General features: G+C 45.6%; 9 protein-coding genes across 9 annotated transcripts; 6 read left to right on the forward strand and 3 right to left on the reverse strand.

The window, feature by feature from the left end:
- Positions 1-709: 709 nt before the first annotated feature.
- On the forward strand, positions 710-6,191 carry L203_104667 (uncharacterized protein; the record flags this gene model as incomplete). Its single annotated transcript, XM_066214047.1, has 8 exons — positions 710-1,056; positions 1,102-1,281; positions 1,332-1,528; positions 1,577-1,717; positions 1,766-2,562; positions 3,223-3,302; positions 3,352-3,629; positions 3,676-6,191. The coding sequence occupies 8 exons, from the start codon at positions 710-712 to the stop codon at positions 6,189-6,191; spliced, it is 4,536 nt and encodes a 1,511-aa protein (XP_066070144.1).
- A 1,136-nt stretch (positions 6,192-7,327) lies between these two features.
- On the forward strand, positions 7,328-8,044 carry L203_104668 (uncharacterized protein; the record flags this gene model as incomplete). The annotated part of the gene is made up of 3 exons (XM_066214048.1): positions 7,328-7,364; positions 7,407-7,652; positions 7,704-8,044. The coding sequence occupies 3 exons, from the start codon at positions 7,328-7,330 to the stop codon at positions 8,042-8,044; spliced, it is 624 nt and encodes a 207-aa protein (XP_066070145.1).
- A 730-nt stretch (positions 8,045-8,774) lies between these two features.
- Positions 8,775-10,163, forward strand: L203_104669 (uncharacterized protein; the record flags this gene model as incomplete). Its single annotated transcript, XM_066214049.1, has 3 exons — positions 8,775-9,165; positions 9,215-9,751; positions 9,799-10,163. 3 exons carry the CDS (start codon positions 8,775-8,777, stop codon positions 10,161-10,163), a joined length of 1,293 nt encoding a protein of 430 aa, XP_066070146.1.
- Positions 10,164-10,417: 254 nt separating this feature from the next.
- L203_104670 (uncharacterized protein) lies at positions 10,418-12,324 on the reverse strand (the record flags this gene model as incomplete). The annotated part of the gene is made up of 5 exons (XM_066214050.1): positions 10,418-10,869; positions 10,919-11,793; positions 11,840-12,018; positions 12,064-12,231; positions 12,274-12,324. The coding sequence occupies 5 exons, from the start codon at positions 12,322-12,324 to the stop codon at positions 10,418-10,420; spliced, it is 1,725 nt and encodes a 574-aa protein (XP_066070147.1).
- A 655-nt stretch (positions 12,325-12,979) lies between these two features.
- Positions 12,980-15,237, forward strand: L203_104671 (uncharacterized protein; the record flags this gene model as incomplete). Its single annotated transcript, XM_066214051.1, has 3 exons — positions 12,980-13,114; positions 13,167-14,242; positions 14,295-15,237. 3 exons carry the CDS (start codon positions 12,980-12,982, stop codon positions 15,235-15,237), a joined length of 2,154 nt encoding a protein of 717 aa, XP_066070148.1.
- Positions 15,238-18,370: 3,133 nt separating this feature from the next.
- Positions 18,371-19,319, reverse strand: L203_104672 (eukaryotic translation initiation factor 6; the record flags this gene model as incomplete). Its single annotated transcript, XM_066214052.1, has 5 exons — positions 18,371-18,441; positions 18,499-18,694; positions 18,753-19,158; positions 19,206-19,260; positions 19,310-19,319. The coding sequence occupies 5 exons, from the start codon at positions 19,317-19,319 to the stop codon at positions 18,371-18,373; spliced, it is 738 nt and encodes a 245-aa protein (XP_066070149.1).
- Positions 19,320-19,562: 243 nt separating this feature from the next.
- Positions 19,563-21,111, forward strand: L203_104673 (uncharacterized protein; the record flags this gene model as incomplete). Its single annotated transcript, XM_066214053.1, has 7 exons — positions 19,563-19,694; positions 19,743-19,855; positions 19,907-20,024; positions 20,077-20,174; positions 20,240-20,773; positions 20,844-20,967; positions 21,019-21,111. The coding sequence occupies 7 exons, from the start codon at positions 19,563-19,565 to the stop codon at positions 21,109-21,111; spliced, it is 1,212 nt and encodes a 403-aa protein (XP_066070150.1).
- Positions 21,112-21,349: 238 nt separating this feature from the next.
- L203_104674 (uncharacterized protein) lies at positions 21,350-25,171 on the reverse strand (the record flags this gene model as incomplete). Its single annotated transcript, XM_066214054.1, has 15 exons — positions 21,350-21,412; positions 21,463-22,545; positions 22,595-22,965; positions 23,016-23,390; positions 23,439-23,555; positions 23,606-23,699; positions 23,752-23,931; positions 23,990-24,174; positions 24,225-24,232; positions 24,299-24,378; positions 24,426-24,551; positions 24,604-24,610; positions 24,664-24,866; positions 24,912-24,971; positions 25,031-25,171. 15 exons carry the CDS (start codon positions 25,169-25,171, stop codon positions 21,350-21,352), a joined length of 3,093 nt encoding a protein of 1,030 aa, XP_066070151.1.
- A 251-nt stretch (positions 25,172-25,422) lies between these two features.
- On the forward strand, positions 25,423-27,184 carry L203_104675 (uncharacterized protein; the record flags this gene model as incomplete). The annotated part of the gene is made up of 5 exons (XM_066214055.1): positions 25,423-25,620; positions 25,695-25,800; positions 25,857-26,349; positions 26,398-26,583; positions 26,641-27,184. 5 exons carry the CDS (start codon positions 25,423-25,425, stop codon positions 27,182-27,184), a joined length of 1,527 nt encoding a protein of 508 aa, XP_066070152.1.
- Positions 27,185-27,615: the final 431 nt, after the last annotated feature.

The raw sequence follows: 27,615 nt of genomic DNA on the forward strand, positions 1-27,615 counted from the left end.
TACAAACGGGTGGTACCGCGGCTATACATCTTGCACGTGATTTGCTCTTTCTGAGAACAGACATTGGGATTTTGCATCTCTCTTTCCATCTTTCTCTATATTTATATATTCTGTTCCAACTATACCCACACCCCGTCGCTTCAGGTTAACTGGCTGGACCAGGAATTGGCTTGTTGACCAAGCTATCTAGAACTGCCATTGTATCTCAAGTGCTTCGCGACGCCACTCCTTTATCGAGGATTCTTCTACATAGAAGAGATTAGATTGCTGGCCAACAGAATCGTTAGATATCACTGCAAGAGCTGAGTTGAATGTTGTCATTGAGTGTCCTTTGAGTGAGTTTCTTCCTTGGATCTCTCCTTTGTCACTGGCGCCGTTGCTGTGCAGCCAAGTAGATTGGCAAGGGATACTTGCTGACTTTGGAACTCTGGGATGGGGAAAAGAGACCAAGGTGTACGGAATAAAACGGAGACGGCTTTCGATCCTTTATTCTCATCTGCGACGATAGTTCTCATTGGGATTGGCTTTTTGTCATTTTGATGTTTCATTGCCACAAGCAAAGTCCTTGTGATGGCTGCTTATCTCCTTCTTCAACACTATCGCTGACCTATCCGTTTCTAGAGTGCAACATTGAAAAGAACCTACCGGTTCGTTGCGATTCCCCTCTTTTTCTTTCGTTCTTTTTTTCAATTCCCCGTCTCTTTCCAGTATGATTGCTCTCCTCCTCCTTCTCCTTCTCCCAATCACTCTTGCCAATCCGGTTCCGGAATTGTCTTCTTCCCCTGTTCCGACAACTCATCCCACACCCGGCGGAATTTCTGCATCTCTTTCTCATGGCAAAGGCGCTGTAGTTCGATCCAAGGCGTATGTCAATTTGAAATCTGAACGTCGATCTCTGGTTGAACGAGACGACGAGGGACTGTCGCGTAGCTGGTTGTTGTGGGCAGGCGCCAGAGTTGACAGCAAGTATAATGAAGGAAATGGGGGACTTGCTGCGGCTTATGCCTTGGCAGTTGCCGACAGGCGACGGGCTAACAATGGAGATATCCAATTGACGTAGGCCTTTTACTTTTTTAGATTACAGATACCTGACAACCGTAGCAATCACAACCTCGATACATCCTATTCTGCGTCACTCACAGTGGGAACCCCTGTCCAGTCACTCAATGTCGTCCTTGACACTGGGTCCAGTGACTTGTGGGTGGCCTCTGATAAATGCCACACAGCCTCTTGTTCCACCATGTCGAGATATGACTCTTCATCGTCTTCTTCCTCTGTCGAGTGGGTTTTCACGTCTTGTTAATGAACATGAGCTGACTGGCTGGCGACAGTCTTACAACGGCTTTTTCCATCCAGTATGGCTCTGGCACTGCATCCGGCACACTTTTACAAGACATTGTCACTTTGGGAGGGTACAGTGTCGCCAGTCAGACCTTTGCGAGCTGCGATGACGTTAGCTCGGGTCTGTTGAGCAGTGGCGTCAGTGGAATCATGGGACTTAGCTGGAAGGCTTTGGCTTACTCTAAAGGTGAGTTTGATTGTATGGACAAAACATGGCCTATCTGACTGGGAATAGCTACTCCATGGTGGATCACACTTGCCAAGAGCTCGAGTTGGTCCGAGCCGCTGTTTGCGTTCTACCTGGCAAGATACAGAAACGTCGCAGGCGCTAGCTCTGAAGAAAAAAAAGGTGGATTAGCCACTTTTGGTTATCTGGGCAAGTTCTTAAACTGTTGAATCTCCAGTGCTAATGTTTATACGATAGATTCATCTCTCTACTCCGGGGACATCACTTATGTTTCTATCGCTGATGATGCCCAATATTGGCAAATTCCCATTGACTCTGCCGTTATCCAAGGTTCATCAATCCCCCTCGGCTCATCCAATATGGCTGCCATTGACACCGGGACGACTCTTATTGGCGGTCCTGAGGCTATCGTGGCTGCAATTTACGCCAAAATTCATGGAGCCAGGCGTATGACTGGCCCATATTCTTCCTACTATGAGTATCCCTGTAACACAAACATCCAGTTTGACCTCGCTTTTGGTGGATATACCATCGGCATCACAGACCAAGACTTTAATCTTGGTCGATACTCTTCAGATCAGACCATGTGTACCGGCGCGGTCTATATCCAAACGCTTTCGTCTTTAAGTCCTATACAATGGATTGTAGGAGACGCGGCATTAAAAAACACATACACCATCTTCAGATACCAGCCTGCAGCTGTTGGTTTCGCGGCGCTTGCTGATGAACTCATAAAATCTGAAGCCACCCAAAGCACGACCATTATAGATGCGGCAAGCTTGCTTACAGCCATTTCGTCTACCGCTTTAGGTGTCACCACAACTTCTGTGACAACTACCGGTACTAGCAATACCACTCGCAATGAAACAGCCACGTCCCAGACACCGCATGTGGTCTCTGTAGGCGCTACAACCACTTCCAATATCGGGGCAGTTGGTAAGAATAGCGTTGCTGGATCATCCAGCAGCGCATCTTCTGATGCCCTGCCTGCTCTATCCATCTCAAAGTGGTTTGCAATCGTAGGGGGTTGTATGGTGGGTTGGTTAATTGTATAAATCTCAACGGAAAAGTCTCCATTTAACATTCAGAATATCTTTGCTGTCATCTAGCTTAACAATATCTGCCCCTCGAGTGCCGTAAGTGCATCTCAAAATGCTTGCTGCCTTGATAAATTATATTTGTTGCTTTTGTCCTATGGTTTTGGAAGTTTATGTGTTCATGCATTCATTACGTAAGACAACCCGAGGCTGTAGGATCATATCAATCCTACATTACTTATTTGGTATCCCCGATAATATTTTCCTTGATTACATAAGCCTTAAACTTCCATGCTATGCGTTTTGAAATTGTCCAAGCGTCAATTGTGGGCAGAAAAGGGTGCGGCGGCGAACGCCGCTGCTAAGCTCAGGGAAAGAAACGAATGATTGCCTCTGGGCGGAAATAAGCGTTTTGCACCAAAATGTGCTTAAGGAGACGTGTTGTTTTGGAGAAACGGTCCGTGCTTTCCATGACGTACCTGGTGGTGTTTTATCCCATTGCAAAAGGTGGACCAAGCGAGTTTTTTTTTGTCTCAACTTTTTTTAATTTAATCCCTAATCCTCCACAACCAGCTACAAAGAAATAGATGGAAAAGAGAGAAAAGTATGTTTCTTTTATTCTTTGATATATTTTTTTGGCTGAAAAGGCAAGAATAGTTAGCAATAGGAGAGCCAGCAGTAGAGAAACCCACAAGAGTGGCGACGCGTCCGACGACTACTGGACACCACAATCTTTAGTAGGTCCTTGGCAGAGCAGAGATTGGAGCAATGCTCACCAGACGGTAGCATAGAATACAACGACATGATGGAAGGAACACCGCTCACAAGGTATCCACCCAACGATGCAGTAGGCAAGCGCAAATCCATGCTCAATGGCTTTTTCCGTCGTTCCAATCTACCCGCCGACACCATTCTGGTCCCACGACACAGTTTGGCTCTGGATACTATGGAAAAGCAGCCCCAGAGGTCGCTCAGCGATAAGGACTTGAGTGGAGTAGTCGTTGATGAGGAACAAGACGCAGACACGAATTTGCCGGCCGTGCGGCTCATCCCACCTGTGGAAGGTATGCTGCGTCAAAAAGGAGTGGCCGTCACTGACAGTCATCTCAGATGAAGGAGAGCCCGTCAGTCTCTTTCCGCTCTCGCCACCGCTGCGGTTGGACACGCGGGTGGCCCCCGAATCTCCCACTGCGGACAAGACGCGTCGTGTGGCCAACGCAAGAGTGCCAGGTCGTCGGCCGCAATCAGTTTATTCGAGTACGGCATGGAACGGTATGGCAGAAGGCTTTGTTCTTCCCCCGCCAAAATTTTCACGATCCGGTGCAGGCTTCAATCCTTCGGGCCGACAATTCGTCGTGATGCCGAAAACGAAAAGAGAGATTGTGCAGGATAGGCAGAGGAGAATGAGTAATGTTGAAGGCTGGGATATTGACCACAATGTGTTTGAAGGCGAAAGACCGGTTATGATTAGAGATGACACTTTCGTCACCTTGTCTCTATCTACGGGCCCGAGTGAATCGACGTCTGTGCTAGAAGGTCAGACGAAGCCCGCAAGGATTATGGAAGAAGAGGAAGAACAAGTGGCCATTGACGCAGTTACAGCTGAGGAATTTATCAAGGCGAATCCTATTTCAAACGAAGGAACGAAACAGATGTCTGGTCCTCCTATTTCATCCAATGCGTCGCTCCCTACTACTCCAGTCACGCCATCGTCCACATTTACTCACACGACGATTGCTTCTCCAGCGCCGGAGTCTTCTTTACCTTTAGAAAAACCACCAATCTCTTCGCCCACAATGTCAAAGCCGTCCACACCAAATCACGATCCCATATCGAAACCGGGAAGAGATCGACGTCGTACCTTGTCCCTCAGTGCAGCTTTTTCTGGTCCGTTCTTTGGTAGCAACAACAATTCCAAAGATTCCTCAGCTGTTATTCCGCCACTACCTCCTCTGCCGCCACTTCCCAAGGAGCAAACTCACAAAATGCCAAAAAAACAGAAATCGCTTCGAAACTTATTTGCTAGTTCTATTGCATCTTTACCTGCCGAGCTGTCAGGCATTAATAAGAAAAACAAGGATAAGGAAGGAGTAAGGGGTTTACTGAAGAGTAAGAGCAAACCCAACTTGAGGATTGATACTTCTGCAACCAACTCGCCTATTGTCTGTGGACCACTCAACTCGGCACCTGCCATTCCAGGTAAAATGGATGCCCCTACGCCTATCACTCCTGGTCTTTTAACAGGATTGAGCGACACATTTACCTCCATCCCAGACACCCCAACTACGGCCTCGACGATCGCCCCTACTCCATCATCTCCTACTCGCCCCCCGCCTGCGTCTGGGCAAGAAAAGTCTCGAAGTCGTTCAAAGTTGAACAAGAAGTTTTCCTTGTCCAACATGTCTGTCTTCAAGAGACGATCTTCTTCTACCCCTGCTTCCGCAGCAACCACGCCATCACAATCTCCTTCTGCCTCTACTTGGGATTTGAGTACTGAACAAGTGGGGGTCCCCCAGGTTCCTGACCTTCCGAAGATATATAGACAAGAAAGAAAAGAAAAAGAGGCAAGAAAAGTGAAGAACGAATACGCACCTGTGATTACTGAAACAGTTTTATCAAATGAGACACCAGTAGCGGTGAGTTCACCTGTGAATGTGAATTCTGCTTCTATATCGACGTCTGTTGCATCCTCATCTGCGGATTTTGTCCCTTTTACTTCCATGAATCAATCTCGCCATCCCGCCGTTCCAATCCAGATCAAAGGGATTGATTCCATCGAAACTTCGCCGGTTTCATCAACTTTTACTATTGAACCATCTACTTCCTCTGCTGCTTCGTCCGAATATGCTGGAGACGACGATCCACTCGCTGCACAGTTCATGCAGCTTCCTTCTCCTGTTGCTGGTGATAGTCAGTTTGAAGCGTCAAATCAAGGCCCGGTGAAAGGTCTGGAAAATTTGTTAGCTCATGTGTCTGGGAAAAAGAGTGAAGTGGTCGTTGTTGAAGGACGAAAGAGTTTGGAAGCTCTTGTAATTCTTGGTTCTACGCCTGATGCCTTACTTGAGCAAGGCCGTATAACCAACACAGCGATGCCAAGCAGTATCCGCCCTTCTCAAAGCCATGATTCGTTCGCTTCTTGCGACTCTTCATCCACCCTTGGCAAATCTTTGCCTCTACCATCTACTAGGGTTTATAACGACCATGGGCTCAGAAGAGAGAGTGCGGAGAGTGAAGGAAGTGAAGACACTGATGAAGGTGTGGTCACACCTGTGCAAGATAGTGTTGAAGCATTCGTGCGCCATCGGAAAAGCAGCGAAGATTCTGGGACATTGGATTTTCAACAGAAGCCACTAGCGACTCTTCCCTCCGGTCAAGTATACAAATCAGCCCGTAGACACGAGTCCTCCCTCCCACCCAATTCTCCTCTGCCACCTACGCCACAAACGAGCACACCCTTTAAGAGCAATGCACTTGAACGAGAGGGTAAAGACACATTGGCGAGGAATAAAATGGCTTCAAACATTGCGACAATGGACGTCAAAGATCAAGAGGCTGGAAGTCTCCACTTTGACCTGTTGGGCTTGAATCTTGGCTTTGAACGTTGCAAAGGAGAGAATGGGGCATAACACTTGATAATGCTGACAAAGCTTGAGAACAGAAAGCACAAAGGCAGACCTAAACATACCCGAATCAGGAAACACTTATCCGTCACCAAACTCAGTACTGATCCCAACATTTCTTTTGCCGTACCATTCTTGTCATTCTCATACTGCTGTTCGCCCTCCTCTACACTTACGATCTAACGCACTGCATGTCTGCGATTTTCCTTCCTTTTGAATGTATATACTGACTGGCAATTTCCGTCTTGATACGAAGATTAGTTGTATTTTAGTAATTCACCCGAGTGATTCGTATTTTCCTTTTAATGAAATAAAGCGGACGAATTGACAGCTGGAGTGGAACAAAGCTGGATGGGAGCGGTCACTTGTGTATTTAATGGCCATGATGAGAACAATCTGTGGACGACGGACGATGCATACTGTAGCACATGAATTGCTGGAATAGCTGTTTTTTTGTACAGAGCAGTCGAAGGGTGACCGTGTTGGCATGCTTTGGTACCGAGAGCTTTCTACCATTGTATCAGGAATGGATAACGAGTGATGGATAGGCGTGTGGAATAGATCGATAGGCATGCGGATAACTGATATGCCTCATTTAATAACACGTAGTCTGGCTCATTAGAAAGCCTTATCCCCTTCTAAATCTTTCCTTGTGCTATCTATATGTCAAGTCAAATCCTTGACAACATTGGCTCAGTCACGTGACTACCATACATTGTCAAGGATTTGACTCCGTTACAGCACTTAGTACATGGAAAGGTAAAGTATAAACATGAATGTTTATGGAACTACGCTACGTGGGGACCAGTTAGGCGTGCCAGTTACTCCGCAAGCCTATCTGTTTCTGACATACATACCTCAAACGGCGGCAAGTGCCGACATGCCCAACGCTCCTCCATACGTTCCCCTTGGGCCCAGGCCCTCCACATTTACACGCGGCCCAATACGCTTAGGCTGTTTTCGGACGGTGGATGTTTTGCGCTTTTCCATCAACCTCTTTTCACGTTTCTTTTCTTTTCTGTTCTGTATTAAAACACGTCAAATCGTTTTCACACCGCCACGTCACGACCAACTCGCCTACATTCTTTACATCTTTGCCACTCTCCATCCAGCGGCGACCTCCGCCAAACGATCTTTTCGCTATGACTACGCGTCTACCAGCCATGTCTGCAGAGCCACGTGCGTCGACCGTTCCCAAACTATGGCTGACCTCTTTTGCAGCCCTCCGCCTTGACTCTTTCTCGCTCGCCACGACAGTTGCCTCAGCCCAATCACCGTTTGCCGGTTTCACATCCCAGTCCTACAACTCGCCCTATACACCGGGCGAACCGTCTTTTGCCACGTCACCCGAAAAGAGTGGGGCCCCGCTGCCACCCTCATCCCCGCCGAAAATTGTCATGGGCGCTATCGTGAATGACGGTGAAGATGAAAAAGAGTATTTATTGGAAGTGCCTGGAATCGTGCTAAGTATGACACGTGGCATATGCGGCGTTCGCCGATGTTGACAGGATGTCATAGCTGAGCCACCTCTTGCGCCTACCCGGCGGCCATCGCCGCCGCCGAAACAGACAGTGCTTCTTGCGCCGACTTCGCTGCCGCTGCCGTGTCCGGACACGCAGCTGCATACATCGCAGTCGTCCATATCGGCCAAGTCTGTTCGCCAGTTTTCGCCTGCTTTTCTTTCTTTCCTCAACGGTACACCTCTCCCAAGTTCTCAACAGGCGCAGGCGAGCCAGGTCAGAAGGAGCCGGCTGAAAGCGGCAGTGCTGTTGGCCGTTGTAGTGGTCGGTGGATGGCATTTGTGGAGTACTATGGTGGGTGACGGCTGGGGTGTTGAGGGGTCTGTCGACGGGTCGTGAAGGCGCCGAGCTTTGTTGGGTCGTTCTTGGTGCATAGAGGTTATCATGGTACGGAGTATTGTGGAGTGGATTTACATCTTGGATCTGTTTTGCCCGGTGGAAATGCTGTTATGCGTGTCTTCACTTTGCGTTGTGCTTGCACTGCTCTACGCTTTTGGCCTCTTTGGAGGTATATAATATACGAATTGATGATTTTGATGAATTAGGTGTTTTTGAGACTTGAAGTCGGCGCTGATGTGGACGATGAACACTGACCTTTTCGGCTGGACAGTGATTGCGGAGGTCCGAGACGGATACTGGCGTAGTTGATGTTTGCTAACAAGATGGTGAGCACGGAATGATGAAACTGATGGGCTGGGAAATGATCTGTGATATTGCCTGTTGGCTATTGAGGTTTGTGTGGCCAAAGGCTGTGATTTGAACATGACTCATAGCTTACGCATATCTTTCTTCGGCAATCGTAAAGACCAGAATGGGTCGTGTTACGCTAGGCGTCTGAAACATCTATGCAAAGGGAGCTCAGTTTATCTCCATTCACTGTCAACCAGGCGTTTTTCAGATATCGGCTACCTTCCTTTAAGCCTTGTGCGTACAGTATCTCTACGGTGAGAGGGAATGGGCCTGTATAAGTAGGCTCTCTATTCTGCAACACCTCGTTGTGGTCCTCGGTTTCTAGGCAGGACCTTGAAGCTAAGCTGAATTTAGGCTGACTCAAGCAGGCAAGTAAACGATGGGCCAACGCTTCAAAAACCCCTGGACGTCTTTCAAGCGACCGTCTGTCAATGATATTTTTCAATCTATCTTCATCAACGGCTGTCATTCTGAAGAACCGTTTGTATCTCCGCTGGAACGCATACCCGAGACAGCGACTGCCAACTTCAAGTTTCCAAAGTCTTCGCCCCGACCTCGCATTATGTGGCTTGGACATGCCGGTGTATACTTGCAAATACCTAGAGCTCGAGACGATTACCTGACCGAACCGATTGGTGTCCTCTTTGACCCCGTATTTTCGTCAAGATGTTCGCCTGTGTCCTTTGTCGGACCCAAACGCCGGTTATCGCCTCCATGTCGAGTGAGCCAGCTTCCAGCAGTTCATCTCGTCGTAATCTCGCATGACCACTGTATGTGACTGTCGAGGTACAATGGAAATTGTAAGCTGATGATGGATAGATGATCACCTTGATAAACAAACAATCAAGGATATTGAAGCTACTCATGGATCGACCGTTCAGTACGTCGTACCAACCGGTGTCAAGTCGTTGCTTGTCAAGTTTGGAATTCCACAGCATAGAATTCACCAGCTAGGCTGGTGGGAAGAAACGCAAGTTTACACTTTAGATAAGAACACAACATGGACAATTCGAGAATCAACATCAAGCGAGACAAACTCCCTAGATGCGCTGTCGATAGACAAAGAAAAAGAGTTACTCATTGAATGCGTTCAAGTCGACAATGTCTCAACTTCTTCTGAAACTCTTATCGACAAACGCGACAAGATACGCATCATATGTACACCTGCACAGCACAACTCTGGGAGGCTCTCTTACGGTAAAAACAGGACATTATGGGCAACGTGGTATCTGGAATGTAGCTTACCTGGTGATTGCTTTGATAGATATAGTGAACCACGGCTTTGGAGGTGCTTTTTTGGAGGCGATACCGGCTATCAGTCACAAACTCTTGGGCCAATATGTCCTATCTTCAAAGGTGAGTCATTGAGTTAAGTTTCTCAATTTTCTGTTGACGGATAAAAGAAATCTCGGATCGATATGGTCCACCCGATCTTGCCTTCTTACCTATTGCTAATGGCTCTATCCTTCCTTACCTGTCCTCCCTCCTCCCTTTTATCTCTTTTGACGTTAAACGTCTTGTGTCTTCTCTTCACTGTCTACCCTCCCACGCCATTGACGTTCATCGCGATTTGCGTGCAACTGTGACGATGCCAATACATTGGGGGACGTGGATGGGTAAAAAGGAGAGCAAATGCATAGCGAGGGACTTGAGGGTGGGCTGTAAAAAAAAGGGAGTAGAATTGAGGTGGGGGTCGCTGCATCACCAAGGGATAGGAGTCGGGGATGTTGGGGTTTGGATGGAATTTGGGCAAGATAGATCCGATTAAAGATAGGCTTGTAAATTTTATCAAGCTTGATAAATGACTAGTTATGAGACTTGCCTTGATGTTGTGTCGCTTGTTGCCGACACCTCTTTACAGTGATTTTACAAAATGCACAGAATTGCCTCGAATACCTGTAAATATTACATATGTAGCATGACATGACAGTAGCATGACGTTTCGTTAAAACTCGTATCACAAGACCCCTTGTTAATATTGATGCACTAGATTGCTTATCCCGCCATCTCCTGCACCGCCCCTTACTCTTCCTTTTCCTTCTCATCCTTTTCATCTTTGTCCTCTGCTGCAGCCGCCTTCTCTGCTCTCCCCCTTTCTTTGGCTCTAGCTTTCTGCGCAGCCTTCTTAGCTCGCTTCCTACTCATTGAATCCTTCTTGAAATCTTCCGAGGGTGAACCTGAGTTGGACCCAGAGTCAGACTCAGCAGAAGATATAGAAGGTAGAGTAGGTTGGGCGGCTTCCACTTCTTCAAATTTGGTATTTGGCCGGGGCGATGATTGAGTGTTTGTGATTTCAGTGCCTTCCGTAGCCTCCTTAGGCTGGGTGAGTTCAGTAGGAGCAGTGGGTGAAATGAGTTCAGTTGCAGCAGATTCAACAGTGTCAGAACCTGAAGCAAAGCCGATAGGTGATTCCAAAGTAGCCTCTGCCACTACCTCTTCACTTTCTGCCTTAACTTCTTGCCCTTTCTCCCCTTCTACACCCACTTCATACTCGTCAGGGGGGAATTAATGGTGACACATTACTCTCTTCGTCTAACTTTCCTTGTTCCTCAAGCAAATCAATTTCATCCTTTGGGATCTGTTCTTCTGCTTCCAATCCTTGAGAAGGATCATTCTCTAGTGGCGATGAGTCGGCCATGGATGGATTAATGTCATGTTCAATCACAGCGTTGCCTTCAGATCCGGCCTCTTCTTTCGTTTCAAGGTCGGAATTGAGGATGGCCGTTTGGACACTATCGGCGCTCGATGAACTTATTGTAGACGACGTACTTTCCCTTCTGTTATGCCTGACACTCATGTCGTCCACTGGCGCTCCCTTCTTGCTGCTTATTGTATCTGCAACATTCTCGCTGGTCTCAACATTTCTCGTCTCTACAGGCGCTGCTGGTTGGCCCTTTTCATGGACATTGCCTCCCATTGCTTCTTTTGCCCATAACATTGTTGTACGAGGCTGTTTGCCTCTAGAAAGTGTATTGTTTCCTTTGGCGATACGTGTCTTTGAAGGAGCCGATAAAAAGGGAGACTGGTCAGCTGTGGGAGAGGAAGATTTTAGAGGTAATTTCGTGGGCGAACTCTGGCCCCTGTCAAACTCATCATCTACTTCTGAATGGTCCGCAGTACTGTCATGGCCTTTGTCGTTGCCCGCCACGCCACGAGGAATGACCAGTAACCTCTCGCCTACCAATTCATATGTTTCACACAATGCCACGAACCGTTTGTACAGACTGTTTTCTGACTCAGCAAGGATGAATGCTTCCCGATGATGGAAATAGGCGTGAGAAAAGATGCGCGAAAGACGTCGAAAGATATGAGGAAAATGTGAGAGAGACGCTTGAGGTATCTGCATACGTGAAGGAAAGTGTTTTGAGTTGTTGAGCAAAGCGACTGTACTGTCCAGTCTATGTTGAATGGTTAATTAAACCCTCCATCCTTCCCGTTACTCACGTATGCAGAATATAATCTATTGTACTACATTCTCTCGTGCCATTGCCGTGTGCGATGCAAAAATAACTCCATTCGCTAGAACGCATGGTAGGGCATGATTCCCTCGTGCAAACCGGAAGCAACAGTGTTAACAGAGGTGTCAAATCGATCGGAATCCGTCGTAAATGCTCGTATATCCACTACCTCTTGGTTCAGCCAAGCCAAGCAGTCACGTAGCAACGCACCACATCGCGCTCCGGGCCCTTACCACCGACCGTAGCATCTCCTACTGGAACTTGCACCAGTTGCTGTATATTATGAGGATCATGTTTGACTTGCAGAGCGAGGAATTCTGCCAGTTGGAATGGGCCATTCAACGATGACAGTGGAGGCACGGGTGGAGGGGTAATGTCCTGCGTCTATGAGCACCGCCGACAACGATCCAAGACACTCACAGCCAGTTTTGTACCGCGTTTTATACGGTACGAAGAGAAAGAAACTGTCATGCTGTCAATTGAAAATGTAAGTCAATAATAAAAGCAAAAAAAAAAAGTCAACAATAATAATCTCATTTAGATTATCAACATTTATGCCACGTCACTCACCGACACCGCTATCACCACGTGGCAAACTACTCTTTGCCGGGGCTTAGTCATCACCTCGGCTTCACGTACCACCAAAAGCGGCGATCGCCGACTGCACGTAGTCTTTACATGAGAGAGCAGGCTCCATGCCCATTGGGTATACATGGAAATGTATCCAAATCGACGGAGATGAGCGGAAATGCTCGGATTTAAGTGTTTGGTGGCGAGAAAGAGACGGAATCTTTTCAAGTATTGATAACTTCGGCCATCGGTGTTGATTAAAGTAATTCTATTCTTCTTTCTCTTTCTCCTTTCCATCTTGCCATTTTATATTTTGAAGTCAGCTTTTGTCAGCTTTCACAACCCATACTGTACCGACCGAAGTGGTCACGCCAACTCGTTGTGAGCGACCATATAACGCAAGAGAACCCCTGTCCTACCCAAATCCTAGTTCCCTCATATCCCGCACAGACACGCACACTCTACACCCCGCCTCACACAAATAACCAGTATCTTGGTTAGAGGCTGTGTCTTTTCCTCATCTTGCTTCTATCTTTACACATCATAACCTTTTCGCATGATGTGGCACTCCGATTCTATGAACGTGGATCCCAACATGGCCCCACACGATAATCACGAAATGGCTGTTGGGGCATCAGATTTTGAGGAGTTGTTCAATTTTGACGGCTTTGCGTCCTCTGGCTTGACTAGTGTATGTGCATCCTGTTGTGAATGGCGTTGGTTAATGGCACCTGCATTCACAGACACACGATAATTCCCCGTCTACTGTTTCGTCACACCCCACGCCCTCCTCGCTACCGCTCCGTGAGCCACATTTGATCTCTCCCTCCGCACTCGATCTTGATTTGGAGGACATTCCCATTGGCTTGACTTTGGACAAGCCCAAGTCGCAAGAACGTTTGTCTGTGTCTGCTAGCGATAATATTGCCAATGGGCTGGTCAAGCAAGAACCGTTTGATTACGCGTCCTTTCCGATACCTGACATTCTGCCTGAGCCGACTCCGATGATTAACCCCGTTGCTGCTGCACCATCTCCTTTTGCTGGTCTTCCGGTGGACCAACAGGTAGCTTTACAGCAGTTGATGGAGAACATCATGAATTATCAAAAAACGTTCGGACCCGGTCTGCCAGAATCTCATCAAGCGGGAAAAGTCAATGTCCAGACAATTGAACCAAGCATGCTTTTCGCCGCTTCTCCTTTAGCTGACGGCGAAGTTGAAAAATCTGCTGTGTCTGTGGCCAGCGAGTCTACCTTTGCGCCGGCGTCCGCAAATATTCCTGTACCCGAGCTTGTAACGAACAAACCCATCGTCGATCCCACTTCTTCAACATCCGATCACATTCCCCACGCGTTTGCGTTTACAAACACACTCGCCCGTGTTGATGAGGATGAACCACTTTGCTCTGTCTCGTCCTCTTCTGCCGTGGGTAATGCCGAGTCGTCCCGTACGCGTGCTACATCGACAGCTCCGTTCGAAGACTTCGGTTCTCGCATTGACCGTCTCGTCTCTCTTCCTGAGATTTTCTCCGCCGGCAAAGGCAAGGGTGGCAAAAAAGGTGGAGGCCTCTCTTCTGTTGTGCGCGAAGAAGGAGAGGAAATTGATGAAGATGATTCTTGGCGACCTTCGCCTGAAGAATACAAGAAACTATCTTCGAAAGAGAAGAGACAATTGAGGAACAAGCTTAGTGCAAGGGCATTTAGAACGAGGAGGAAAGACTATATCGGCACTCTTGAAGCTCATATCAAGGATAGTTATGTAGTGATTGACGAAATGAGAAGTGAACTCATCAATTCCCAAAACGAGAATCAAGATTTGAGGTATGTCTCTCTCCCGCCTCATCACTGACCAAAGTTAAACAAATCTCTGTAGGAGAGAGTTGGAAGCTCTGAAAGCAAGTACAATGTCAGTTCTCCACCCAGAATCGGCACAAAACTCCATTTCGCCAGCAATGGTTACTGCACTCGCCAACTCGCCTGCTTTTTCCGCTTCTGCTGCATCACACTCTTCTTCCAATTCTAGCGCAATGAACGTTAAACGGCCACATACGCCTCTCAACATGTACAACCCGAGAAAGGATTTGCCAAACAGCCTTAAAGGCAGTTGGGTTAATGACAACATGTTTGGCGGAGGGGGGTCCACCATTTGTCATACAATGTTTACTCCAGATTTGGTGCTTCCTTCTGCTTCCTCGTCTATGAGCACTATGAGCGGGCTCAAGTCGTTTCATGAACTTCCTCGCCAAAACCTCAATCCCCTTCTCAATTCTTCTTCAGAGCCTGTTCTTCCACATACCTTGTCCAATCCAGCAAATGGCCGAGAAATCTCCTCATCATTCTCTGAGTGGACCGAATCAACACCATTCTCGCTACGTTCCATGGATGCGTATAGGATGCAAATGTGGTCCAGGTTGGCTAGGGAGGTGGCTGCCAACAAGGGCGGTATGTCTGGTGACTTGAAACCCAAGTTCTTTGTCGAAGGGTCTGGAACAGGAGCGGAGGCGGTTGGATCACTGGCTGTGGAACACATCACTTCAAAACTCACATCCAGTTTCCTGTCTGCTTTCTCCAGCTCTTCAGGTATTGACACAGACAAACTCACAGCCGTTGTGACTGGTCAAGCTAAACTCAAGGTGGTTGCACATGATGAAAAGGACGAAGATCAAGCCTTGGCGCAACTGATGAGCGGGCTGAAGATGCAGATTGGCTCAGTGGCTATTTCAAAACGGAGATGCGGTGAAGGGGCAAGAGAGAACCCTTTGGGAGTATTTTGTGGATGGCTGAAGCACGCAGGGGGGATGCCTACCCGAGCCTAAAGGCCTTGGCCATCTGCGTCCTGTGCCAATCATATCGCCCAATGGTCAGCCCACCTTTATTCAGTTTGCATCAACCCATTGCATGTCTTTTCATATACTTCATTACGCTTCTCATCTGTTGCCATCAAAGCTCCTTTTTTGATCAGCTTTTTTTTCGTAAACTTCTCGGTATGCATGTCTTTATAAATAATCGTTTGAAAGTTATTTTGATATCATTGAACAAGTATCTAAATGGAGAACAATGATTGTGCGTCCGTTTGTTGGCATTGTGGTTCATGAACAAGTAGGGTGTTTCAATTCTAGACGTGGGTTGAATACCGTAAGTACGTCAGCACTTTACACTGCCTCTGGTAAAGACCGAAGGGAAGTCCGTCAATGGAGAGCACAAGGATAAGGAAATAGAGATATATAGACCAAGTGTAGGATACTTTTACTTGAGATACTTCATTTCATGCAAGACCAGTGCTACATTTGCCGTATTGGAACGCCGTTCATACTTACTATTCACATAGTCATCATCAATAGAACCCAGTGTGGCACACCAAATGTCTTCAAATACAGCCAAAATTTGTTTCCGTGATTACGTACTCTGTTCACTTCATGGCATTGACACACTCCACTGTACATTTATGTCGTGCATCTACTCAACTAACATTTTATTCAATTTCTATTTTTATGCATTTTGTATTTATATTTTGATTGTATCTCCCTTTTTCACTTTCAATTTCATCTCACGTTGGGTTGTCCTTGTTGACTCTTTAATCTCTATCATTGCAGAATACTGTGTAAGTGATGCTGCTAGTTTGTACTGTGTCTGGCATTATTAACTGGCTTTCAGCAGATAGTAGTATCAATCATTGGATCAGACAGGATGCCAGGATACTTTAAAGCGTCGCCGGCAGCAGTTCTGCACTACGTGGAACCTCCTCTGGGTATATTCCCAAGGTTTTACGCAAAACAGGAGACGACCATGGTGCTCAAGGAGCATTTGCTGTCCCTCAGGGGGGTAGGTGCAAGACGGGTGTGTCTGAACGCAGCTGAGCATTGTTGCAGGATGATTTCGGGATCAAGGATCTTGACGGAAATGTTATTGCCATTTGCAAAGGGAAAGCTTTCTCTGTTCACAGTCGTAAATGCAAGTAGCTCTTGTTCAAGGCAGTCCACTCGGTTGATTTTTGTCCGCAGTTATCACGGATCCAGAAGGCAACTTTTTGTACTCGTTGTACACGACTTTTTTTTCTATCCCAAAACGCCAAGTGGCTGAGGATGCGATGAAGAATGGAAAAGAGCTGTTTACTGCTCAAAAACACTTTAGCAGTGAGTTTGACTTGTTTAGTCCTCGCAGTCGCTGAATCTCTTGCAATTTACAGTCAAAGCAAATATGACAGTAACATTCGTCAACGCTGCTGATGGCGAGAAAACCCAGCTTCGTATCAAGGGTGATATGTGGGGAGGGTCGGCAGATATTTCTGTGTTGGATGGCAGGGTAATCGCTCAAATTCGCAGAGACTTGTGGAAAGCAAAAGACATATTAGGAGGCCGGCAAACGGTGAGTACAGCTCGTGAATACATGAAATACGATTGGCAATGTTGAATCAGGCTGCAGTACTATGTCCAAGTGGCCCCAGGGGTAGACTTGGCTCTCATTGCCGGTATCTGTATCTCGTTTGACGAAGCTAAGAATGATAGGAATAAAGGTGGATCCTGAGCCTACGATGATTGGTAGATAGCCATAACCAAAAGACGCGGTTGAAAGAAAAGGTGTTTTTGTGATCTTGTGATTGACAATCTGCATCATTGATTTATGCCATCTTGAGGTAATTTGAAGGAAAGCAAGTTATGCGAGATTCCAGTATTGATCTCTTGTTTATATCTTTTAACGACATGTATATATAGGGTAAGTTGTGCGCAAGCTGCTGCTTACATTTGACTACCATTATTCCCAGCTCTCTTTGTACGTTGTTTCTTCATCACTACGTTCTATGTTATTGGCAGATGGAGGTACTACCACTTTTTACGACTCTAAAGCTTTTGAAAACAGTCATATTGAAGCAACTGCCGTTCAAAAGCCTCTGTTTAGTTCGCCGATAAGGATCAGCCAGCATCTGTAGATTCTTACGACGTGAGCATCTTTATTTTTATTCTTTGAAGAAACCGTGACTGCCAGACTATCCTATAAAGTCATCAGTAGTTCTCAAAACGATCCAAGATACTATTAGAATGATCATCACAGTCAATAAGGCTCCCATACATGGCTCTTCTGAGGATCAGTCATAAGTATTACAAATCTGAATTTGCCGTTTGTTCTGAAACTGTTACAAGTCCAAAGTAGCCGTAAACATAATGAGGAATATGGAGTATCTCGCTGGAGTTTTTTGAGTTTTAACTATAAAACGAGGCAGCTGTACTCTTCGCTTTATCCAATTTGTAATGACTATGAAACCCGCATGACACCAGATGATACACCTATACGCCATACGAACTGCACAGGATGTGGAAGTATTTTGAATATCGTGAATAAGGGGTAGATCCCTTCGCTTATTTTTTTTGGGATGCCCACCCAGAAGACCAGTATAACAGCTCTATACTCGCTTCAGCGTTGGTAGAATGTTTGAGTTTCGAGATATGAAGATCGGATAGTATTGTATAATCCTATGCCGTTAATTTCACAAAAGGTTTACTTTCTCACAGATTCAACCGTTGGTCGTCGTCAGGAATGGCTGCTTATGGTTATATATCTGTGTCTGGCACAAACAGCACAGTTTGATCTGGTCGACCTTATCTCGGTTGATCGCAAGATCGCCGACATTGACAAAATTTCCAAAAATTTATGTTGTTCCGGAGCAGTTCAGTTCAGTAAACATGATAGGTGTTTTAGAGCAGTAAATGTTTAGGAATAGCTATAGTGTCTTTGCAAGGTCAGTGACATGGAAGCAATCGCGACCTGATGATGTGGGCGCGACTGCGATGTGAAACCAAAAGGAGAGAGTTCAATTCATTGCCAAACTGTTGATGCTCTATCATTGAGACAATTCGTGATGGAACACGAATTGCATTCTTCACCGCGCCGCGTGCTGCATTGTCAGGAGATGCCATAAGGCTACAAAGTCGAAGGGCCACCCAATGATGGAAATTAGGCATAATGATCAATGAGAGAGTCACGCATCTCATTGATGACAGCCGCAGAAGTTTGTCCTTGCAGTCCTGTATTCTCGCTGGTCAGTCTTTTGATACATTGGATAAAACGAAATTCCGACGAACTAAATGTAGCCTCAATGACACTAACCTCAGTAGCAGTGGTATCTAAACCAGTGAATGCGCACCAATCGTTGACTACTAAACCAGCACCAATGACGTCGGAACCTCGGTTGACTGTTCCTGCAACAAGAGGCACCTGAAGAAGAGAAGAAAGCTCATCAAGTTCTGATCGAGAGGTTTTAGGGTGAACCAAACCACCCTATAGAGGCAAGGAAATCAACAATCTTCAAAATCAACTAGAACCGTATCGTACGTACTTGATTTGACAATGCACAGTACGAACCAACGAGAACATTTCCAGCGACGGTTTGACGGAAGACCTCAACTTTCAAGGTATCGGCAATAATCTCCTCTGTCTCTCTGTCTATATCAGGATGGACTAGAGCCACATAGTCATTGCAAGCAATCACGTTCCCTAGAGCCGACAGTCTTTCCTCCACTCTCTGTATTGCGACAGAAGGAGGGAGAGAATTTCGGAGGTGTTGCAGTTCCTGGTCCGTGGTGGTGGAAGGTACAAGGAGACCATGTCTGTTACCAGCGGTAAGACGGCCTATGATACGAGTGCCACCAATGGTAGTATGGACGATAGGGATAACATCGGCCAGCTCAGATTCAAAGACAGAATAAAAGTTGGTGGAGGAGGCAAGCGCTGTAAGACAGTAGCTACACAACATCAGCCAACGTATACGACAAAAAGAATGACAGCTTACGAGTTGGTGAGCTTGGAAAACACTCCAATGTCTGTAGAATTCTCAAATTGCGTTCCTACAGCGTTGTTGGTGATGGTTACGGTCTGGCAAATGGAGTGACTTACGAACTGCCATGGTGAGTATGTGTTTCTTTATACCTAATTTTCTTGTAGTATACTCCGCTTCAAAGCAATTCAGCTCAAGATGGAACTTATATTCTTCTCTTTTCTAATTCTAAAACTCTAAGGATATATATAAAAAAAAGAATTAACGGAGCCGTAAAAATAATGAATTAATTCCTTATTAGGGGGAACATTTAATTTCTATACGTCATTACAAAAATAATAATCACTTTTCAAGACTAATTCTATAAACATTATGAAGTATTCTCAATTCATTCAAACATTCGTACAACCACTTCAACATGAAGATATAAATCCTCTTCTCCGTTCGCTCACCATACACGGCCGTTCTGCCAGAGGGATCGCAGATACGGTGGGAGCTATAGAAGTCGGTGTCTACAGCTTGAAAAACAAGGTCTGACCATGGCAGCTATAGGGTAAACAACTCAAAAAACCTGGCCATGCCCTGCCTGAACCTTGGGATGAGATGGTTGCCCGGCACTGTGCTTGCGTGTACGCTCTTTACAAAAAGAAGGACTATACAGAGGCGTAGGGGTCTTGACTTTGTTATGAATCATTGTGTATGCTGATAATGTCTAGGTTCAACCATCAGAATACAATGTTGACGCTGTTTTATCGCTGGTTTGTAGAACAGTCTTCTTGGGTGCTGCCAGTGCTGTATATGATGCTCAATGACCTGAGAGATCTTGCTGAGCAGGTTGGTTTGGGATATCTATCTGTCCTATATTTTGGATTGATGGAAGGCATAGGCCGACCAAGAAACGTTTGCAAGCACCGGAAAGACACCTTCCCTTGAAATTGCGACAAGGACTGTATCTAAAGCCTTCTCCTTATGTGCTACCGATCGGTTTGTCTTTGGTATCTCTTCTGTCCCAACCTTTTACTGATTTTTTTTTCTCGTTTGCCTCACAGTCAATTTAAAGGTAAAGAATCTCGCCGTCAAGGAGTCTTTCATACGGCGATTCTTTCTTTGAAGTGTTACTTTAAGATCAACAAGCCGAATCTCTGCAAAAATGTCATTCGTGCTGTGACATCCGATCCCAAAACACCCTCTGTCGAGACAGCTCCTTTAAACGATCAAGTAGCGTGGCATTTCTATCTGGGCATGTTAGCATTTTTGAATGGAGAGGATCGGAAGGCAGATGAGCAGCTTGGATGGTCTCTGGGACATTGTCCAACGGGAGCGGTACGCAACCAAGAACTTATCTTGACGTATCTCATCCCTCTCAAATTATTACGAGGTTCCTTCCCCTCACCAGTGCTACTTAATTCTCACCCTAGGTTAAAAGAGGTCTTTGAGCCATTCATAGAGGCCATTAAAGCAGGAGACATACAAGAGTATGATCGTCGGCTTGAATGGGCTCAACTGAGGTTAGTAGGAATGAATGTATGGTTGGTTGTAGAGCGGGCAAGGGAGGGTTGTTTGAGAATGTTGTTCAAGAAAGCGTACGTTTCTTGCTTTTCCATTTGTCTGTTTGATTTGCAAGAATAGTAATTGATCAGGGAGATGATATAGATGGATCGTGTCTGACAAATCTTCTCGTATTCCGCTATCCACTTTCCAACTTGCTCTTAAGTTACATGGCGTAGAGGTTGAGGCAGATGAAATGGAATGTATGGTTGCAAACATGATTTATCGCGTACGTTTCACTCTGTCTAGTTTGGAAGATGTAGCACTAAAACATCTATAGGGATACTTGAAGGGGTATATCTCTCATGAAAAGAAGATGGTAGTTCTGGCAAAGGCGAACCCTTTCCCTAAAATGGCCACTATCGCCAGATAAACGTGACTTGATATTTGATGGGATGGATTTGGAAAGGCAAATGGCTGTATTGAAGCAGCGAGAGCGGTGGAAATCCTGATCGTGGAGACACGAATGCATAACACGGCATACGGTTGTATCAACAGATTACAAACTTGGGCATGAGCATAGGCGAGCAACTTGATAGTGTTTCTGCGATTTATTAAACTGTGAATATAAAAGATGAAAACTGGAACACGATCATTTTGTTTGAGATAGATTAATAACAAAGACGAGATCGAGTGGTGACCTGTCTCAAAACATTTGAACCGATCTTGGTTCGCTTTGGAATAATTAGCCTATACCTAATTCAAGTAATGATGAGGAACGAACGTTAGCCACGCATAACTCTTTTTTTGCCTTTTCTGCAGCGATTCTTCTCTTGTCGGCCACTTTTGTTGTTTTGGCGACCTTTAGATCGGTCTTGTTATCACTGTCTCCAGTTTCGCTAGTATCAGAAGTCGAATCTAGTCTAGACCTTTTCCTCTTAACGAAATTTTTCGTTTTATTGCTCTTTTCTCTGTTGTTAGAGACTTGATCCACTATACTAGACCGCTCAAGGCTGAATTGAGGCAACTGTCTCTTGTTCCCTCTTTTTGAAGGTTCAGCGGCGACGGCTTGAGTGTCTGCTTTAGGAAGAGTTATGGCAGAAACCTTGGTGTTTTGTTCAGTTTCCAACAAGTCGGAGCTGTAGTCAGAAGTGAGATCAGAGTCGAGATCTTGAAAGTCCATAACGGCAATTTTAGCGGATTTGTTACGGATTATAGTCGATTTGGCTGGCGATGCAATTTTTCTAGATACATTGTTCAAATATTTCATGGTAGCCGTATTTTCTACATTGATTTGGGCTTTCCAACCGACTTTATCGTAAATTGCTTGATCGCAATCTTTTTGATTCTGTTTAGTAAAATTGTTCTTCTCAGCGCTTTCTTTTTTGGTTCCTTGTCCTTTGCTTCTAGACTTGACCGGAAAAGTCCCAGGAGAAACAAGACTAGCCATTTTTTGTTTTGAGTCCGAGTCATTCTTGAGGCGAAACCTGTCATTTCGCTGTGTGGCAGATGATTGACGCGCAAATCTTGTAAGAATATTGGGTGCATCGTCATGCTTAGAGTTGCCCTCTTCCTGTACAGTTCTACTCATAAGAGGAGATTGATCTTTCAAATCGGATTGAGGTACGTAGGATATCTTGTTTCTCTTGAATCTTGAATTGTATGCCTCCACCTCTGATTCAGATATTCCGCATTCTACATTTGTTGACGTAAATACTATGCCATTGCTAGCCCGTCTAGGCAAAACAGTTCTGCGTTGCGATGTCAAGCTACTTGCGACAGTCAACGATTCTGGTTCGGAATCTTCACTGCCAGAACTTAGGATGCGATGTCGTTTTTTCCGACTAGATTTTGAGGTGGACGATGTCTAGAAATTGATCGTCAACAATGTATTTGTACCAACAATAAAAACATACATTCTTCTCCGCCTGAACATCTCTATGATTCTTCACCCCACGGTTTTTGGTGCTTTTTAGGCTCTTTCCACCAAAGGTCGTATCTGATTCTGCATCTTCTGTCAGTTCTGCTGTTGAACCCCTTCCACTGCCAGGTGGTGCAGCTCGCCCTTCTCTGATTGATTTTGCAAGAGACTTGGCCTTAGTTTTAAGAGACGAAGTCTTTAAGGGGCTCGCAACCATCCCCGATGCCACGTTAATTGCTCGGGAAAAAATACAATGTGTCGACCCGGTGGCGCTTATGCCTGTCTTCTTATCTGTGTCAGAGCTAGATGGTTGATCCGCCTTGTGAGATTGTATGGCACGCCTACTTGTCGAACTTCGACTTCCATCTAAGTACCATAAGCATGATAATCCAGAAGCATGTGTTGAGAAGCCTCACACTGTCGTTTAGACCTCATCAGGGGGGTTGGCACCCTCGGTCTCCATATTTCGTCGCCGGAGTCTGACAATTCTGCACTGCCCTTTTTTTCTTTTTTAAGTTTGATCACTGACCCATTGACTTTCTGAATTGAGGCTCCGATTTGTCCATTGTATTTGCACGTAGGGTTGGTTGCCGGCTTGGAATAAACTGCGCTTGTGCTCTCAGCCGTAATATTGAGATGAGAGGAGGGCTGCATCATAGAATAACTGAAAGTCGAAAAGCGAGTTTTTCTGTTCAATCGATTTACAGGTCTAGTCGAAGCTTTACCTCTGAATTCCTTGCTGATTAACGAAACCCCAGTAGAAGCACCAATAGTATTTGAAATGTGATCTACTGCCTGAATGTCAATTTTGTTCTCACAGCTATCTTAAAAACACTGACAATTAACAGCCAGTTCTTCCAAAATCAACTCAAGCGATTCTGCATAGGCTGCATTGATACTGAACTCGACTTTGTAAGGCTCATCATCTGGAGAAGAGGCAATGAAAACATAATTTGCTTAGACGCATTGTTAGTCGGTGTACCAGCAAAGAATACTAAACAGTCACCTGTGATTTTTTCTATGTTGGGTGTTCGAGATAATTGGCTGATGCTGGTGTGGGCGAATATTCGCGGAAATTCTTGCCCATTTTCTTCGATAAGCTACAAAAACAGTTCTGAATGTGGACAGAACTCCTTACATATTTTAACATACCATGAATGTCCAGCCATACCGATCCAGAAATACGTTAATTGGTCCAGTTTGCTGAAATTGTTGACCACTTCGGGTATCGACCTGGCTCATACCGTTGATGATGAAACTTTTCAGCTCATAGCCTGTAGGCCGAACATGCTCTGAACCGTTTGCGAAAATGTTAATACACTTAACAACATCCTACTTCCTCGTTACTCTATGTTCTTTTCAAATTCAATAGGGAACAAGATATAATTACTTTGGGAAGCATAGTACCATCAATGTTTCCAATTGCATAGAAGCCTTCGCTAACGATAGCTTGATTCCAACCTTGTTTTTGTACCAAGCTTTTACATGCAATAGTCCGAAGAGAGTTTTTACTGTGAGTTTGTTTCGGCAGAAGAACCTGAGCGATGCAGAGGAGTGTAGAAGTAAGTGTTGAAGCTGGATCATTATCAATTGGTATCATGAATTTCTCAAAAGTCAGACCTTACACTGAGATCTGTACAGAAGGGCCCCAATTTCGCGACTAAAGTGTCAGCAGACAAACACTAAATAAAATGCTTACAAGCCAAGTACTTCATCATCGATTAATACTTTCCACACTCGAGCATCACTAGAAACAAAGTCATGTAAAAGCTTTCCCAACTACCTCCATGTCAATTCAGCTCGTTTTATCACATAAAATTGCTGACATTATGATGTGCTAAAACATTCTCAATTTTGCCATCTACACAAAGCCTAATGAGTTTTATTAGAACTCTTGTATAGTCTTGTACAACGGCTTCATCAGAGTTTACCACGCTTTGAGATATTGTCGTCTTTGAAAATTGAACTTTAGAAGACCCATGTTAGACTATCGATCTTACTTACAAGCACGCTACAACTGCAGGTTAAACTGAAAACCATGAAATGTCAATATGATCAACCTACAAGCCCGACAAAACCTTCAGCATCATTCCAGCTCGCTTCAGGATACCCAAGGGACCGTTCTCTTCATTGGCAATTAATTCCCATTCAGTTTTGTCTTTGGAGCAAAAAGAAACCAATTCGATGGAATTTTCCAGAAAAGAAAACACAGAAAAAGACCAAGTGAGCACCATTTGATGATTGACAAATGTAGTAGCAGACATAAGCTGCCCAGGGGTCAGAAGTAGTAAAAGGCCTGCGCATCCACCTACATCATCGTCAACCCAGTCTGACCACTTTCTCACAGCATCAACAGATAAATTAGGGTTAGTCTGAACAAGCAGGACGAGTCAGTAGAGTGAGTAAGTCAGTCTAGTCTGATATACCTCACAGTAAGTTGAGAGAGGAGATCAGCACCTATTGTCCATTTCCGGATCCTTTTCAACCAGCCGTGTCTAGATTTGTCCTGGCTCATGAAAAACTGTATGGCAGCTGTTGTATCAGCAACGTTTTCAATTATTTTCGCAGCCATTATGGGTGGCAAATTGTTTCAAAAAGAGAAATGCAAAAGCAAAAGTTGCAATGTATTTTGACGCAGAGACGCGCGGTGGAGGCCAGGCTAAATTTTACGTAAGACATCGAAACTACCGGATGTGGCGACGTGTCGTCATCCGTAGGGAATGGTTCCGGTGTATCTCCGGGTATATAACGCCATTCTTATCTCTTTCTTCTTTTCTATTAATCAATTGACTTTTACTTTTCTCCTTTACAAGTTCATCCATTATGAGACTCTTTGCAGCCTCATTGCTGCTTTTGCCTTTTGTGGCAGTCGCCACCCCCATCGCCAACATGACGCCCTTGGAGGCATCGCCTGTTGGTAACCACATTGACGATGCCTACATTGTCGTCTTCAAGAAGGGAGTTGACGCCTCTCAAATCGCCCTTCACTTGAATCATGTAGAGGAGCTTCATACTGCCAGCGTGAGTTGGATGTTGTCATTCAGAATCTGTCTTCCTTTACCATGTACCTTTACGGTCATGCTAACACCTTACAGCCACTCGTTAATTCACTCGCCGCCGACGGCTCGTTTGACAATGGCGGCCTCCACCACGTCTACTCTCTGCCAACTGAAAATACCGAGACGAGCTTTTTTGGCTATGGTGCGCACCTCATTGCGTGATTGGATGGGGACACTGACTCATTTTGCCACTCGCAGCGGGCAAGTTTTCTTCCGAAACACTTGAAGCCATCAGGTCAGCCCCGGAAGTGGCTTATGTTGAGCGAGATCAGGTTATGACCACAATGGAGGTTCCTCGAGGTGTCGACGATGAGGAAGAAATTGTTTCCACCGGAATCACAACGGAACAAGGCGCACCATGGGGTCTAGCCCGTATCTCTCACCGTGACCCACTCCATCTTTCTACCTTCCAAAAGTATCTTTATGACTCTCGAGGTGGTGAGGGAGTCACTGCGTATGTCATTGATACTGGTATCAACATTGATCATGTTGAGTTTGAGGGTCGTGCCAAGTGGGGAAAGACTATTCCAAAGAACGACGTGGACAAGGACGGCAACGGTCACGGTACTCATTGTGCAGGTACCATTGCATCCAAGAAGTATGGTGTGGCCAAGGCTGCCGAAGTTGTTGCTGTCAAAGTTCTGGGCTCCAATGGGTCTGGTTCAATGAGTGATGTTGTTGCAGGTGTTCTGTGAGTTCATTTGGTATCAACCTAGTTAATAAGCTGACAATGTTGCAGTTGGGCTGGCGAACAGGCTACCATCAAGGCTAAGGAGGCTGCTCACGAGGTTGCTGCTTCCGGAAAGACCAAGCAGAAAGGGTGCGTTGCCAACATGTCTCTAGGCGGTGGCAAAGCCAGGTCTCTCGATGACGCTGTCAACGCCGCTGTAGAGGCAGGTCTTCACTTTGCTGTTGCTGCAGGCAAGTAAGTAGACATATATACCCGTTTAATTGCGTTCTACTTAACAGCGTTACATTACAGTGACAACAAGGACGCTTGTAACTACTCCCCCGCTGCTGCTGAAAGAGCTATCACCGTTGGTGCTTCGACCCTCGGCGATGAGCGTGCCTACTTTTCCAACTATGGCAAATGCGTTGACGTCTTTGCTCCTGGTCTCAACATTCTTTCCACCTGGACTGGGGGTAACAGTACTACCAACACCATCTCTGGTACCTCCATGGCTTCACCCCACATTTGTGGTCTTCTCGCTTACCTCGTTTCTATTCATGGCACCGAGACTTTCTCTCTTTTCGAAGAAGGACTTGATGAGCTTGTTGCTTCGCAGTCTGTCTATGACAAGGCTTACGCTCAAGCTTGGAGCTTGCTTCCTAACCTGGCACAGGCAATCTTCCCAGAGCCCAAGATTAAAATTTCCTCCGTTCTTTCCAAAGGCGACTCTCTCACCCCTCCCAAGCTCAAAAAGGCTCTCCTCAAACTCGCCACACCTGGCGTGCTCACAGACCTTCCTAAGGATTCGCCGAACTTATTGGCTTTCAACAACGCTACTCTTCCCAAGTTCAAATGAGTTTGTATTTGGGAGCGTCTCTTGTAGACAATACATCTCGATCGTATCATTGTAAGAATCGCAAAGGATGACAAGACAACATAGAGCTGATAATGGTGTGATGACCATGAAATTGGTACAAGGATCATGAGGGCACTATATTTAACTTTCTTACAATGCCGTTCTCCCAAACTTCATACTTTTTTGTACGCATCACCTTCTATGGGTATCAAGAACAAGATTTTGATTTTTTTGTATGACTTGCAAAGTATGCATGTATCGTCTTTGATTCTGTTACAAGTGCTGGATTTGCCGAATCTCATAATTGCCAAGATCAATATATCAGGTTCCTTGCCATAGTCACATAGCAATGTAACAGGCTCTGTTGACGTCTCAAAAGCTGTCCAGAATGTACTCATATTTCAAAATAGAGCTGATTCATCCAATCATTG

Source organism: Cryptococcus depauperatus, chromosome 5 (assembly GCF_001720195.1).
Source record: "Cryptococcus depauperatus CBS 7841 chromosome 5, complete sequence".
Taxonomy (NCBI): domain Eukaryota; kingdom Fungi; phylum Basidiomycota; class Tremellomycetes; order Tremellales; family Cryptococcaceae; genus Cryptococcus; species Cryptococcus depauperatus.